This window comes from Achroia grisella, unplaced genomic scaffold (genome assembly GCF_030625045.1).
Source record: "Achroia grisella isolate CSIRO2021 unplaced genomic scaffold, CSIRO_AGI_Agris_v1 utg509, whole genome shotgun sequence".
Lineage (NCBI taxonomy): Eukaryota > Metazoa > Arthropoda > Insecta > Lepidoptera > Pyralidae > Achroia > Achroia grisella.
In genome coordinates this window covers 2,877,182-2,890,600 of record NW_026712902.1, presented here as the reverse complement: position 1 = coordinate 2,890,600, position 13,419 = coordinate 2,877,182, and the positions used below count along the sequence as shown (strand labels likewise).

General features: G+C 35.6%; 2 protein-coding genes across 2 annotated transcripts; both read right to left on the bottom strand.

The window, feature by feature from the left end:
• Window positions 1-2,714: 2,714 nt before the first annotated feature.
• On the bottom strand, window positions 2,715-4,392 carry LOC131846274 (uncharacterized). The gene is made up of 2 exons (XM_059195536.1): window positions 4,245-4,392; window positions 2,715-3,676 (listed from the first exon to the last, which is right to left on the bottom strand). Exons 1-2 carry the CDS (start codon window positions 4,390-4,392, stop codon window positions 2,715-2,717), a joined length of 1,110 nt encoding a protein of 369 aa, XP_059051519.1.
• A 5,630-nt stretch (window positions 4,393-10,022) lies between these two features.
• On the bottom strand, window positions 10,023-12,206 carry LOC131846349 (uncharacterized). The gene is made up of 3 exons (XM_059195625.1): window positions 12,149-12,206; window positions 11,288-11,437; window positions 10,023-10,548 (listed from the first exon to the last, which is right to left on the bottom strand). Exons 1-3 carry the CDS (start codon window positions 12,197-12,199, stop codon window positions 10,069-10,071), a joined length of 681 nt encoding a protein of 226 aa, XP_059051608.1. The 5' UTR covers window positions 12,200-12,206; the 3' UTR covers window positions 10,023-10,068.
• Between the last annotated feature and the right edge of the window lie 1,213 nt (window positions 12,207-13,419).

The following is a 13,419-nucleotide window of genomic DNA, read 5'->3' as shown; positions in this document are numbered from 1 at the left end:
GCCGTCTTTCGAATTATGTCGATAGATATGCCACAATTGTAAGCTTTTGAGGTGGCAGCATGTCGGGTACTATGTGCCGTGAAAACAGAGACATCGATTCCGCATTTTTGAAGTGTTGATTTTATCCACCGACTTAGGGTCTGGGGTCCTACGTTATTATGGGGTTTCTTAAAGCCAATAAACAGTTTATTATTGTTCTTGCGTAAGGCTTGAGTTCTTTCCATATATGCTACCAATGTTATACAGGGGCATATTTGAGGTCTTTCTGAAAAGAATGGTAAAGTTAAAAGGGGTTGCTTGGAGCCCAGGTTACTAGTTTTTAGTCTGTCTGGTATTTTAATTACAATCCGTGTGGGTAGATGTTCAATATTGTTTATATTAATTTGTGCTAATGTCTGTACCCTATGTGCGGAAGTGAGAGCTAATAAGGTAACGCATTTTTTACTGAGATCTTCTAAAGACAGCTGGTCGTTAGGGTACATAGTGCCAAGGCAGTCAAGTATTGGGGCTGTATCCCACGTTACGTCATATTTAGGCAGGGGTGGACGTAGCCTGTATACACCTTTAAAAAATCGTGTTAGTCGGTCGTCTTTTGCTAGACGGGGCCCTAATATAAGTGAGAGTGCAGATCTGTATGAATTTAGAGTGCCAAATTGACAGCCGTTATTATAACTTTCTGCAAGGAAGGCCAAAATAATCGGAATGGATGCTTCGTAAATATCTACCTTATGTTTGTTACAGAAAACAAACCACTTCTTAAATGCTATATCATATTGTTTGTAAGAGTTATCAGTTAGTGAGGCCATCATAATTTGTAACGAAGAGGTTGGTATACTGCGTCGCGATAGTGCTGCCCGCACAACACTCCGACTTCCAGGGTAAGCTTCGACTGCAAGTTCTGGCTGCTGCTGGGAGGCATAATAATACATGTATTATTTTTAAAAATTATAGTATTTGTCACGAGTAATTTACGGAAGATGGGGTACCATGGTTGAGTGGGCCACCTAGGGACCACCATGATGCCCCTTGCTTTGTCCGATATGATTTTTCTTAATGTTTTTAATATGATCGCAAATGGAGGGAAAGCAAAAAGTACGTCTTTGACCATTTAATGGTAAAGGCGTTAATGGCTATGGCATCCGGGTCTTTATGCCAGGATACGAAATTACTACATTTGGCGTTAATTCGACTAGCAAACAAATCAATTTTTGGGGTTCCAAACTGACTCGTAACCAGTTCAAACGCTTCGCTAGTTAGCTCCCATTCGGCATCAGGATGTATTCGTCTGGATTCTGCATCAGCGATTACATTATCTGTGGATTTTATGTATGAAGCATATATATATAAATTTCTATCTTCGCACCATTTCCAGATATCTTTGGACACTTTTGTGAGGTGGGGGAATTGTATTCCACCCATGCGGTTTATGTAAGCAATTGCAGTAGAATTATCTATATGAATTAGTATTTGACAACTACTGAGGTCTTTGGTAAATATTTTTATCCCAAACAATGCAGCCATTAGCTCTAACTCGTTTATATGTTTCATCTTTTCTTCCTTTGTCCATGACCCACTGGCTGTATTTTCGCCACAAGCCGCTCCCCATCCTGTGGTAGAGGCGTCCGTATATATCTCCCGATGATACTCATCGATTCTAATTTTTCGTGAGGATGATTTGATACATTTTAACCACCAGTTGAAGTCAGGTAATAACCTGTTTGGTATGGGCATGTACTTATCATAATTTTGGTCTTCTCTAAGGTGTAAATATTTGTGCCGTTCGAATTCCTTCGTATAGAGTAGACCGTATTCAACAGCGGGACAAGCGGATACCAGAAGGCCTATTATTTGTGCAAATTTTCTAATTTTGCATCGTTTCAGTTTTATCACCTTGGTGAGTTCTGTTTGTATATATACTTTTTTATCATCGGGCAAGGTAATATTAAATTTTATTGAATCTATAATAAAGCCTAGAAATGTGCACTTTGTTGCTGGTGAGAAATTACTTTTTGTTTCGTTGATTATAAAGCCGAGACTTTGTAATAATTTTTTAGAGATTAATAGGTTGCGTTCGCAATCACGGTATGTTTGTCCCAATAAAAATAAGTCATCGAGATAAATTGTGGATAAGAGGCCACACATGCGCAGAAGTTTAATGACTGGTTTCATAATTTTTGTGAAAGTATATGGAGCGGTGTTTAAGCCAAATGGTAGGACATTAAATTCATATATTTTGCCTGACCATTTGAATCTTAGGTATTTTTTTGAGTCTGTGTGCACCTTAATTAAAAAATATGCATCTTTTAAATCCAGTGTTGCCATGAAGCAATTGCTGGTAACTAATTTAATCGCTGTGCGTAAGTCTTCGAGTTTGAAATGATCAGTTTTAATGAATTTGTTTAATTGTTTTAAGTTCAATATAAATCTAAATTTACCATTAGGTTTAGGTCGAAGAAATACTGTTGAAAGAAACTGATTCCTATCGGGACAACATTCAGTAATGGCCCCCATGTTTAATAGGTCGGTTATTGCCATATTGAATTGACTTTTCTCAATGTCGGTGTATTGGCCCACTATTGGTTCGTGTTTCTGTACAGGAGGACAAGAGAATTTAATTCTGTAACCGTTCACCCATGATAGTATAGTGGGATCATCGGTAATGAGCGCCCACTGTTTATAGAATAATGAAAGTCGACCGGCATACTTTACCATGTTTAACGACGTCCTGAGGGTTTCGGCGGAGGTTGCGACGGCTTCGACGAGTTGAAGTGCGTCGGGTTCTGTGAGTACCAGCCCTGTCGTGGAGCTGTCGTGCGAGGAGCAGGCCCGCGGCTCCGTTGTGGTCCCTGTTGTTGCCTGCGAGCTAGGACCGGAGCTTTGTAGTTTAAATTTCCCGTTGTGTTTTGTGGGTAAGGTCTGGTTTGGGTTTTTATTTTTAAATCTGAGCCTGATTTAGAGACCGTTTTTGCGGTTTTCAGTGTTTCGCTGAGATTTTCACCGAAAAGATATTTGTCTATTTTTGTATTAGTTAAGTGCTCTCGGAGGTCCTTTTTTATTGTGCTCATTGCTAGATAGCGTCTGGTGACAGATTCGGCGTGCTGTATATCGCATAAAATGCGAGTAACGTCCATTAAAGTTTTAAGGCGTGAGCTATCCCTGTCTTTAGAATTTAGCTCCTGATTGAGTACACCAGCTAACCCAGAGATTGCTGATGCAAGCTGTTTCTGGCGCGATTCTATGCCTTTATCACGTTTTATTGTGATTTCAGATAGTGCCGCTTTTATTTCGGCGTTTACGAGTGGCGCAGCAAATTTTGTACTGTTTGCAGGTATTAGATATTTGCTGCATAGTTCTCTGCGGGTTTCCTTAGTCAGCCCATCAGTCGCAATATGTTGGAGGCGATTTGCAAGTTCTTTGTGAATATCTCTACCATATTCTGTTACAGAAGATGGGTCATCACCCAAGATATCTAAGGCAACGCTATCAAGTGTGTCGATGGTGCCAGCATCATTTTCAACCGTTTGAGTGACAGGTTCGATTTCAACCGATGGCTCGGTTTGAAGGTCAACAGTTGGCTCCATTTCGCTCGTTGGTGTGGGTATTATAAATTCTTGAATGTCTGGTTGAAAGGGTGTATCTAATTTGGGTGAGCTTGAGCTGTCCAGTATATCCCGAACTGTAAAAACGGGAAGTACAGGTCAGTAGATTTTTTTTTTTTTTTCTACTAAAGTAGGCAGTATATCAATATATACCTATGGCAGTATATCAATATATTTGGTTATAGAATTGCCCTGGTGGGCACGGTAAGCACCACAGGGGTCAGTCCCAAAGACCTGCCCTTTTTTGTGAGAAACCGTTTATAATGCCTTGAATAACAGTCCCGAAGACTGTTTTGGTAGGCTATGTGAGATTATGCCATGGTGGCATGGTCTATTACACAACAGATCAATCCCAGAGATTAATCTTAACTGTGTAAGACCTTAAAAATATCAATGATATGTGTATGTATATAGGAGAACTGTTCCAGTTCTGTAATGGGTTAGTACTCACTAATACTACTTAATTGGTATGGAAAATGTAATGTTTCCATATGCCTGTTCTACTAGAGACTTGCTGTAATACTTGTGAATATTCTATTTAGAATTCGGACTCGAAATGTAACTTTTTTTTTTTTTGTTAATATGTACTAGACAACCATGTTCGGTACTTTATATGGCGAAAAATAGAAGTATTCAGGTACTTACTTGCTTGTTCATCGGAAGCGGGTGCTGAATCATGAGAGCTGCTATCACTGATACGACGCCGTCGCATGCGTTTTAATTTTTTCTCCAGCTTTTTTATCTTCTTACTTATACTATCTAAATCGTTATCGGAATTCTTCCTTTTTGGCATTTTTGCACTAAGAAAACTTAACAACCGTTAGTATAGACAGTGAGACGTGCGCAGTGGTCGAGCACTGAAACGTGAATGAAGCTACAATGTGAGACAACCGAATAAGAAATGTCAGGTACCTTCAAAAAAAAAAAAAAAAATTAATTCATTCATTCATTAATACCTACACATTTCAGTGCAAAGTGGTGTCACTTACGTGTAACTACATATATTCTATTACTTTACAGGTTACTAATCTCGAGGACGAAGCACGAGTATAATACATAGTAAACACCCAGACCGATACAAACAATTATACTCATGAATACTCTTTAACTCATTGTACTAATTATATCTATCAGTTATCTAGTATGCATAACACATGCTCTGCTTAGCTTGGTACTTAATGGCGTTGTGTGAACTGTCCAGGGACATTATTATTAATTATTAATATTATTGTATGTAGTTTATGTAAGTGTATCTAGTTTAATATATGAATATTATTGTGTACATAAATTTTAAATCATATAATATTTATTATTATTTTCCTTTATCATCATTATATATTTGTTACCTTTTAGTTTTCTCCTGTTCAGGTCATTTTACCTACCTGTTCGGTGTTTCAAACCGTTTCCCTAAGGTTGCCTTGAAAAGATTGCTTTTAGCAATAAGGCCGCCTTATTGTAACGATACATGTGTCCTTTGTTATATTGTTTGTGCTTCTTCTTTACTGTACGTTGCAAATAAAGTATATTCTATCTATCTATCTATCTATTATTAATTACTTAAAAAATGTATATAAATGTAAATGAAGTAATATGCCAAGGTATGAAGAAAGAAGCTTGGACCTTTATTGCATCTGGTTATTGGATTTGGGCACGCGGTTTCACTAATCCGTATCGGCGGGAGGCAGAAAACTTTTGTTATCGCCGGGATAACGAAGTTAATCGCATTAAATGAACTAATAGGATTACAAAGACAAACTCACACCAGGTATTCGGTTGTTGGTTGAACGGAAAAGATGGGACCGTCCATATAAAATTGCGAAACTAAATTATAATTCCCGGGGGAAGAGTTTGTTAGTAGTAGTACTTATTACCAATGCTCCAATGGTTAATAATATCCTATCAGGTTGACCTCCAACCGGGTGGAGATCAATCTGATATGATATTGATAGCTATTGTAGCACTGGTATATGCACTGCTACTTACAAATCCTTGTAATATTCGCAAAGATGAAATGATATGATATTTATTCAGTAGAAGAAAAAACTAAAGAACATTAAACAAACAAAAAATAAATAAACAGTGCGACAATTACAAAAAAAAGTACACAAATTACGTGTGTGCGCGTGTGCGTGCATGTGTATGTTTATCGAAGCATCTAGACCTACTGAATAGGTCCGTGCTCAGCATAATGCTGCAGCGGCTGGAGCGCTGCAACGCTGTTTTTCAGCACAAGATCTGGGGTGGTGTATTGCCGTGTTGTACACGAATTATGATATGATAGATGGTCTAAATGTTTTAACTTCATTCTCACTATGTCATCTTCAACTCGTGCCCCGGTAGTGTAACATATCAAATCAAATCAAATTCATTTAGGCCCTATTTGTCCTAGCCCCATATGTACAAATGTCCTGCAAGCATATGCTAGTGTATCAAATCAAATTCATGTAGAACCTATTTGTCCTAGCCCTATATGTACAAATGTCCTGCATGCATATGCTAGTGTATCAAATCAAATTCATGTAGGACACATTGGTCCTAGGCCTATATGTACAAATGTACTACGTCCATATCTGGTGAAGACATGTGGTAATAGTTCAAGCAGTCCAGTCTGATATTCGTACCTTGTTCATTATATTCTTATAATATGCCTGAACAATTCACACAGCTAGATCCAAGTAAGCAGAGCTTGTGTTATGGGTACTGGAAAACTGATATAAATACTTAGATCCTTTATTTATAAATACATATATAATTTACATAGAAAACACCTATAACAATACAAACAATCATACTCATGATTACAAATGTTTGTGCCGTGCGAGGAACCGAAGCCGCGTCTAATAGAAGTAAGGCGGTGCGCTAAACCTATAAACAATTGAAGCCGGTATATACGAAATAACAATTAAATGCTGATTCATGTATCTCAATAACCATTTCTATTATTTCAGCATTTGATATGGGTCCATTATACTCGTACAGTAATTATACGTCATTTACACGATCCAATAATACATGATAATTAATAGAAATCTAGATTTCGTGATATCCAATAAATGCAGAGCTTTTGTGTGCTAACTGTTTTTTATCCCTGATAATTATTTCAGCCTGTATCTATCCACTGTTGGATATCGGCCTTTCCTAATGTTTTCCACCATGTGCGATGTTCCGCCGTCAGTATCCATCTAGTTCCGGCCATCTTCGTGATGTCGTCCATCCATCTTGCAGGAAGGCACCTAACACTCCGTTGAGCCGTACGTGGTCTAATGCATAATGCACCAGTGAAAGATGATACGGTGAGCATAATGTCAGGTCAACTAGTCATCATCGTGGTGAACTCACCAGGAATAATCAAGATGTTTTAAGGGAGGATTTGTTGAGAGATGACATGTGTACATTATTTGTAATAATAATAACCCGGGACAATTCGCACAGCAAGTAACAAATCTGAGTAGTTCGAATTCCAAGCTAAGTAAAGCTTGTGTTATGAGTATTAGACAACTGATATAAATACTCAAATAAAATTTTGTAAATACAAAAGCAGTATACATAGAAAATACCCAGACCCATACAAACAATCAATCATTATGAATTCAAACGTCTGCACTATTCAAGGAAGAGAACCCGCGACCATCGGGAACCAAACGGCGTGCTAAACCGTGAGACAATCGAAGCCGTCATGGGGTCCCTATTCCCCCTTAATTGATAGATAAATGCTATAATTTTTTTTCAAACTATTCTAATTCCATTGGCTTCAGATGGCACTCCAAACCCTCGGAAGGACTTATGGAGCGGCTGAAGGCCAACTCCTTAAATTACACTGGGGTAACTCGTGCAGGCGACTTTTTATATATACACGACACTAAATTCAGGGGCACACTACACACACACACAATAAGACCTACAATACGATCCAGAACAATATACTCAGATTTGTTTTATGACGTATTTCTAAAAAGTAACATGACAACAAAATTCGGAGGGGAAATGACAGATAATTCCTAATTGAAGAATAGAATAGAATAGAATAGAAATAATCTTTATTAAATTAATTCAAATAAACTCATTACAAGCACTTTTGTAATAGTCATATTTTGAACCAGATTCCTCTTCTTTCCTACCAGACACTACCACAGCTTCCAAGATTAGTTTTAATTTCAATTTCAATATATATTTATTGATGTAGGTGCATTACAGACACTTAGGACAAGTCTAATTATTAATTATAATTCATTTACAGTGTACATATATGATAGTGTAATATTTAAACTATTACTTAGAGGATATCTTAATGTAATAGCTTATACATCGAACAAACAAATCTTAAGTCTAATCTTACATAATAAACAAAACAAATAAAATAAACAATAATTTAAATTGTGGCACATTGTGCTTCGATGCATTCTGATAGTTGTGCAATTAGTGCAACATCACGTAAACATTTTATGTACATTTTTGTACAATTAAGCAGGTACAAATAAACGTGCAGAATTCGTCGAGTGCTTTAACTAATGACACATCAGGGGACTGCAGCCCTGTTATTTTAAATTGCACCCTCGCTTTAGACGACAGTCCCCTGGAAATTGCGCTAAATGCGAAATGTCTAGTACGTTGTTTTTAAAAGTGGTGTTTCAATTTGCTTTCATACTACCCGTTGCATTGTTAAGTCGTGGAGCTTTATTGAGCATTGTACAGCATTTTTATTAGTTTGCAGTATAAAACGAAACAAAGGAGCGGAACGTAATAAATGAATTATACCGTGATATTGAATGCAAAATTTTTGAAATTTCGCAGAAAAGTTTCGCAATAGCGTTTGCAAATTTTCAGTTTTACGAAGTTTCGTTATCCATAAATAATACAAAATAAAGTAGCTTTTTTCTCTATTTCTGCATCAGTCTTTATATTTGTATTCCTGCGATTACTCACACCATTCACACATTCCATTAACCACACAACTGATTTTGGTACTGTTGCTAATTTCGAGAATTTCTTCCTGAAGATTTTTTTCAAACTTAAAATAATTTATTGGCATAAGACTTTCGGCTTCTTAGGCACCTATTTTTTATCACTATCTCTACCCATATTGGTTAGTTAGGGTAGATTTGACATATCATAAGAGTCTGTAATAATTACTTACTACATGAATAAAGATATTTTTATTTATTTTAATAAAAACAAAAATAATAAGAGAATTATCAAAATATATCTGTCATACAGCACTAATAAATTAGCAAGCTAATTCATATAGCTTAAATAAATCTATTAGTCAAAGTAATAAATTAGTTTAGTCACAAGTCAGAGGTATTGACTTGTGACTAAATTAATTACTTTGTAGTTGTAGTTGAAAGTGTTAAGAAAGTCAGCTGGTACATTTTTATATTATTTTCAATTTGTAATGAATTGAATGTAATAATTAAAATTATTATTATTATTATTTATATGTATATTACATTAATATAGTACATAAGTACTAACTCTATCTCAAACACTGAACACTGGTATCGCCATTATTTCATATGACATAGACTGCTTCTATGATTTATGTTGATTAGGTTATCTCAACTAATAAAAACTATTTATTTTTGTCCACAATCATGAACAATACCGCGGGTCTATTCATAGCTTGTCATTTCTATGGACAAAAGGGTTTTGATTCCGCACCCAGTATCTTCCCCGTCAAATAATATTTAACTTTTGCAGCCGTACATAAAAAACTGGTACGCGAAACTCGAGGGCATCGTAAAAAGCATCTTTATATTAAATGTCATTTAGGTAAATATCTTCAGAATTCCGAGCATTTATAAATGTCTGGCCTGCATAGTTTGTTATAATTTCTTTCTGGAATTCTTAGCAGAAAATTTATAGTAATATCATGTGCTGCAATAAAAAGACATGGTCCTCTGGCGGTCTGCCAACAGTTTTACCAAACGTAAGGGTCTGAGTGCAGATGGCATTCTAGAATTTATGGAGAGACTGAAGGTCAACTTCTAATGCTAAGACATTACTCTAACTAATTAATTTATAATACTAACTAACTTAACTAATTAATAATAGCCGCAGTTCTAAACTCAACTCATCTTATTATACTTATTTATTGTTAGTTTGGTGTAATTTATATATATTATTAAAAACTTAATTTGCAACTATTCAACGAGGAACAAAACCCAGTATATCATGAAGCGAAGATGACCACCTGATTTGAAATAAAAAATTAATATCAAATTTATATATTATTAATGATATATTAAAAAAAAAAGATGTGGCACAAGGAAGACGTACAAAACAAATACGGTTGAATTTAGAATCTTATTCTTATTTTAAGTCAGTCGAAAAAGATACAACAATACACAATATACCTTTTTTTACTCATTAGGACTTTTAGACGGACCTATGTAATTAGTTTTAAAGATACTTTTAGGTGAACGATATACCATGCATCAGTATTCAGTATATTGAAAAATCCTCAAAAGATTTAACCTACGATTTTTGCTAAATTAGAGAAATCAGGCCAACCATCATCAGTATCGTTCGTAACCTTCTTTTCACCTTTGAAATCTTTCAATATCTGTAGTGTAGGTCTTTCAGTCTTCTCTTCTAATTTCAATACCTCACCACGATTAATCCTCTGATACTTCACTATCAGCTCCAATATTTCATGCTGCATCATCAGACGGAGTTCGCTCGTCAAATTCTTCATCGCAATTCCTACATATTGCCCAAAGACAAAATCTTCGTTCACCTGGTGCGACAAGAACTCTCTTCCGAGTTGTGTCAACACATTTCTTACTAAACTCGTGGGTGTAAGATTTGATATATTATTGGCAGGCTTCTGAGAGTGTTTCCATAGAACTTTATCATATTTTGGTCGGATCGGTGGTGGTCCTATGGCTACTGAGATGACTTCATCATTTTCCATATCATCTTCGTTGAGAGGCTTTAGGTGACCAGATGGCTGTGAACAAAGAGTATTATGAGTATCTTGTTTTGAGTTACAATATATTGGTATACTTAAAACTAGTAATTCTGGAATCATAAATGTTTTAACAAGTAATTGTAGTATTACGTATTATATTTAAAAATATTAAATTATGACCAATTAATAGTTTAATAGTCCCGTAAAACGACATGAATTTTAAACATTTCTTATAAATTTTTGAATATACAATTAAATACAGTATATGAAGAATATGAAGAAACGAGTTAATTCACAAGTCTCGCACAATATTTTAGGAAGAAATACTCTATTTAACGAGGAATAACATCAAAGTAACAAAGCCGCTGTAAATATACATACATGTTTATATAGTAACCATATGTTCAAGAATTATATCCCGTATCCCGTAATTGGAGGTATTAATTAACATTTTAGAGAATGCAAGACTACCCGTTGCAGGGATCCAGCCTATCACCTCGTCGTGTCTCTGATATTTTTATGGATGATAATGGAATAGAGCACTCGCCTGCGCTAACGGTCTACGCTGGCAGGGCACCAGTGGAGGATAATAATATGAACATGAGGTCAGGTCAGTTAGCCCATAGTTGGTTTCCAAGGGTAACCGCGTGGAGGTCAACCTGACATAATATATTGCTAGTAATGGAGTCATGAGTCCACATTGCTAACAATCTCATTCATGTCTCTGTATTATTGGTACAGATGTAGTAAATATCTAGTATAAAATATATTTCATCACCTTTTTCCTCAATTCCCTGGGGCGTAGCGTAGTAGCTCGTCTCTTTAGTTCACCGTCACTCGGTAGCATGTGTCTTTTGGAATGGTAATGGAGACCTTTACGAAGTTCACGGCCCTCTCTCCTCTCGTCTCCTGGGGATTTCCATGCTTCCTGTAAAGAAGTATTTATATAACATGTAAAGCTATAAATTCTCGAGCAATTGGTATACAACCACTTTATAAGTTTTTATGATAAAAAACACTTATTATAGTCATGTTTAAAATTGTTTGGATACGTAATTATTATGAAAATTGACCAATATATGGGAAGAATATAATTTTAGCCCTGTTATAGAAAACGGGTATTAGCTAAAAGCCAAAATTTAGTATGATCAATATGATCATATTAGAAAAAAATTATGCGTATTTGTAAAAATATTAGACTCCCATAAAAAATTTCTATGTATACTTATTTAATTTAGTTACGACCTTCTCTATTGGCATTCAAATTTCGACCGTTATTGAGTCTATACCCATTGCGACACGTGTTTCGCCTCTGAACAAGCCATCAGATGTTTCGTTCAATCCAATAAGTAGTACAATGAAATATGTAGAAAGACAATAATTGAAATAAATGGATTCACATTTATATTTTTGCTTTTAATGCTGCAATGTCATGCAAAAACTATTAGATTTAATTAAAAATCTTCACACATTTCCGCGTTTAAAATATCAGTAAGAATTTGCCGCTACAATTTTGTTCGTTGCTCGACTACGCACTTAAATATTATTAAATTAACAACTACCAGACCGAGAGTCACTTCAGCCTTCCGTTAATAATTTCTGCTATAATTTGCAGTTGCCTTTCCAGTAAGCTACTTACAGTAATTGCTGGTATTAGTAATATTATTATAGAGAAAATTTTCACGTCCATTTCACTATTAAACTGAGCAAGAAGTGCAGTTTCCTGAAATAAGACAGACGAGATGTTTGTATAAAAGAATACCATTCAAATGAATGGATGTGATGCGCATTATGAATCAATGGTAAACATACTGGGACAATTGGTAAGTGTTTATTAAAATTATCTGGATTGTAAAGCAAGAACATTGTGGTGTAGTGGTAAATATTAACATAAAGATTTTCTAGTAAGTTATCTAAGTGGATTGAAATTAATTTTCAGTAGCAGTTCTCGACCTTTTACGTAACTTGATCAAATTGGTAACTATCAAAAGATAATGCCTAATGAAATCACATTATAATACCAAAAAGTCTGTGTGGATAGTAGGATAGTCTCACGTCGTTGATCTAGTATTTTGGAAAAGCGGCTTACCTCTGATGGTCTCGGGTTCGATTCCTCGCACGGTACAAACATTTGTATTTATGCATATGATAGTTTTTATTGACTTGGACGTTATCCACTTACAAAAAAACTAGAGTTGTCTAGTAGCAATAACACAAGCTCTTCTTACCTTGGGACTAGATTGCGCTATGTGAATTGCCAGAGCTTTATTGATAAGCATATGGTCACATTATCTCTACGATAATAAATTGCTGGAATTATGAGTGCTAGATACCTGATTCAAATACTTAAATATTTTATTTGTAAATACATACATAATATGTATAGAAAACGCCCAGACCGATACAAACAATAATAATCTTGAATACAAATGTTTGCACTGTTAGAGAAATCGAACCTGCGTCCATAGGAAGTAAGGCGGTGTGCTAACCACTAAACCATCTAGACAATAATAAATAAGTTTATAAGTAATAATTAATGAATTAAAACCAATTAAGTTGGCTCTCATAACGGGAAACATTTCCGAGGCAGCATACAAACCAAATATGGTTGGCGCAAATGTAAAATAATATTACGCAAATGGAATTTATACGGAACACATAAAACTTTTAAGTGGGATCATTCGTATTCGAGGCGTATTGATGTAACCAAACAGGTAGCCCCCTCTATTCTTATTTGAGATTCATAATGGGCACAATTTCTTTGCTATTAATTTTTTATTTTGGATGATAATGGAATGGTGCGCCCGCCTGCGCTAAAGGTATACGCTGGCGAGGGACTAGTGGAGGATGATAAGATAAGTATGAAGGTCAGGTCAGTTAGCCCATCGTGGCAAATTCAACATTTAGTGA

Bases quoted from the DNA above. Each gene is read 5' to 3' on its own strand.
- LOC131846274 (XM_059195536.1), bottom strand. From the start codon at position 4,392: ATGCCAAAAAGGAAGAATTCCGATAACGATTTAGATAGTATAAGTAAG. The intron at 3,677-4,244 runs GTAAGTACCTGA...CCGTTTTTACAG, and splicing joins CGCTTCCGATGAACAAGCAA to TTCGGGATATACTGGACAGC.
- LOC131846349 (XM_059195625.1), bottom strand. From the start codon at position 12,199: ATGGACGTGAAAATTTTCTCTATAATAATATTACTAATACCAGCAATT. The intron at 11,438-12,148 runs GTAAGTAGCTTA...ACTTCTTTACAG, and splicing joins TACTAATACCAGCAATTACT to GAAGCATGGAAATCCCCAGG. The intron at 10,549-11,287 runs GTGATGAAATAT...CTTTGTTCACAG, and splicing joins CCAGGGAATTGAGGAAAAAG to CCATCTGGTCACCTAAAGCC.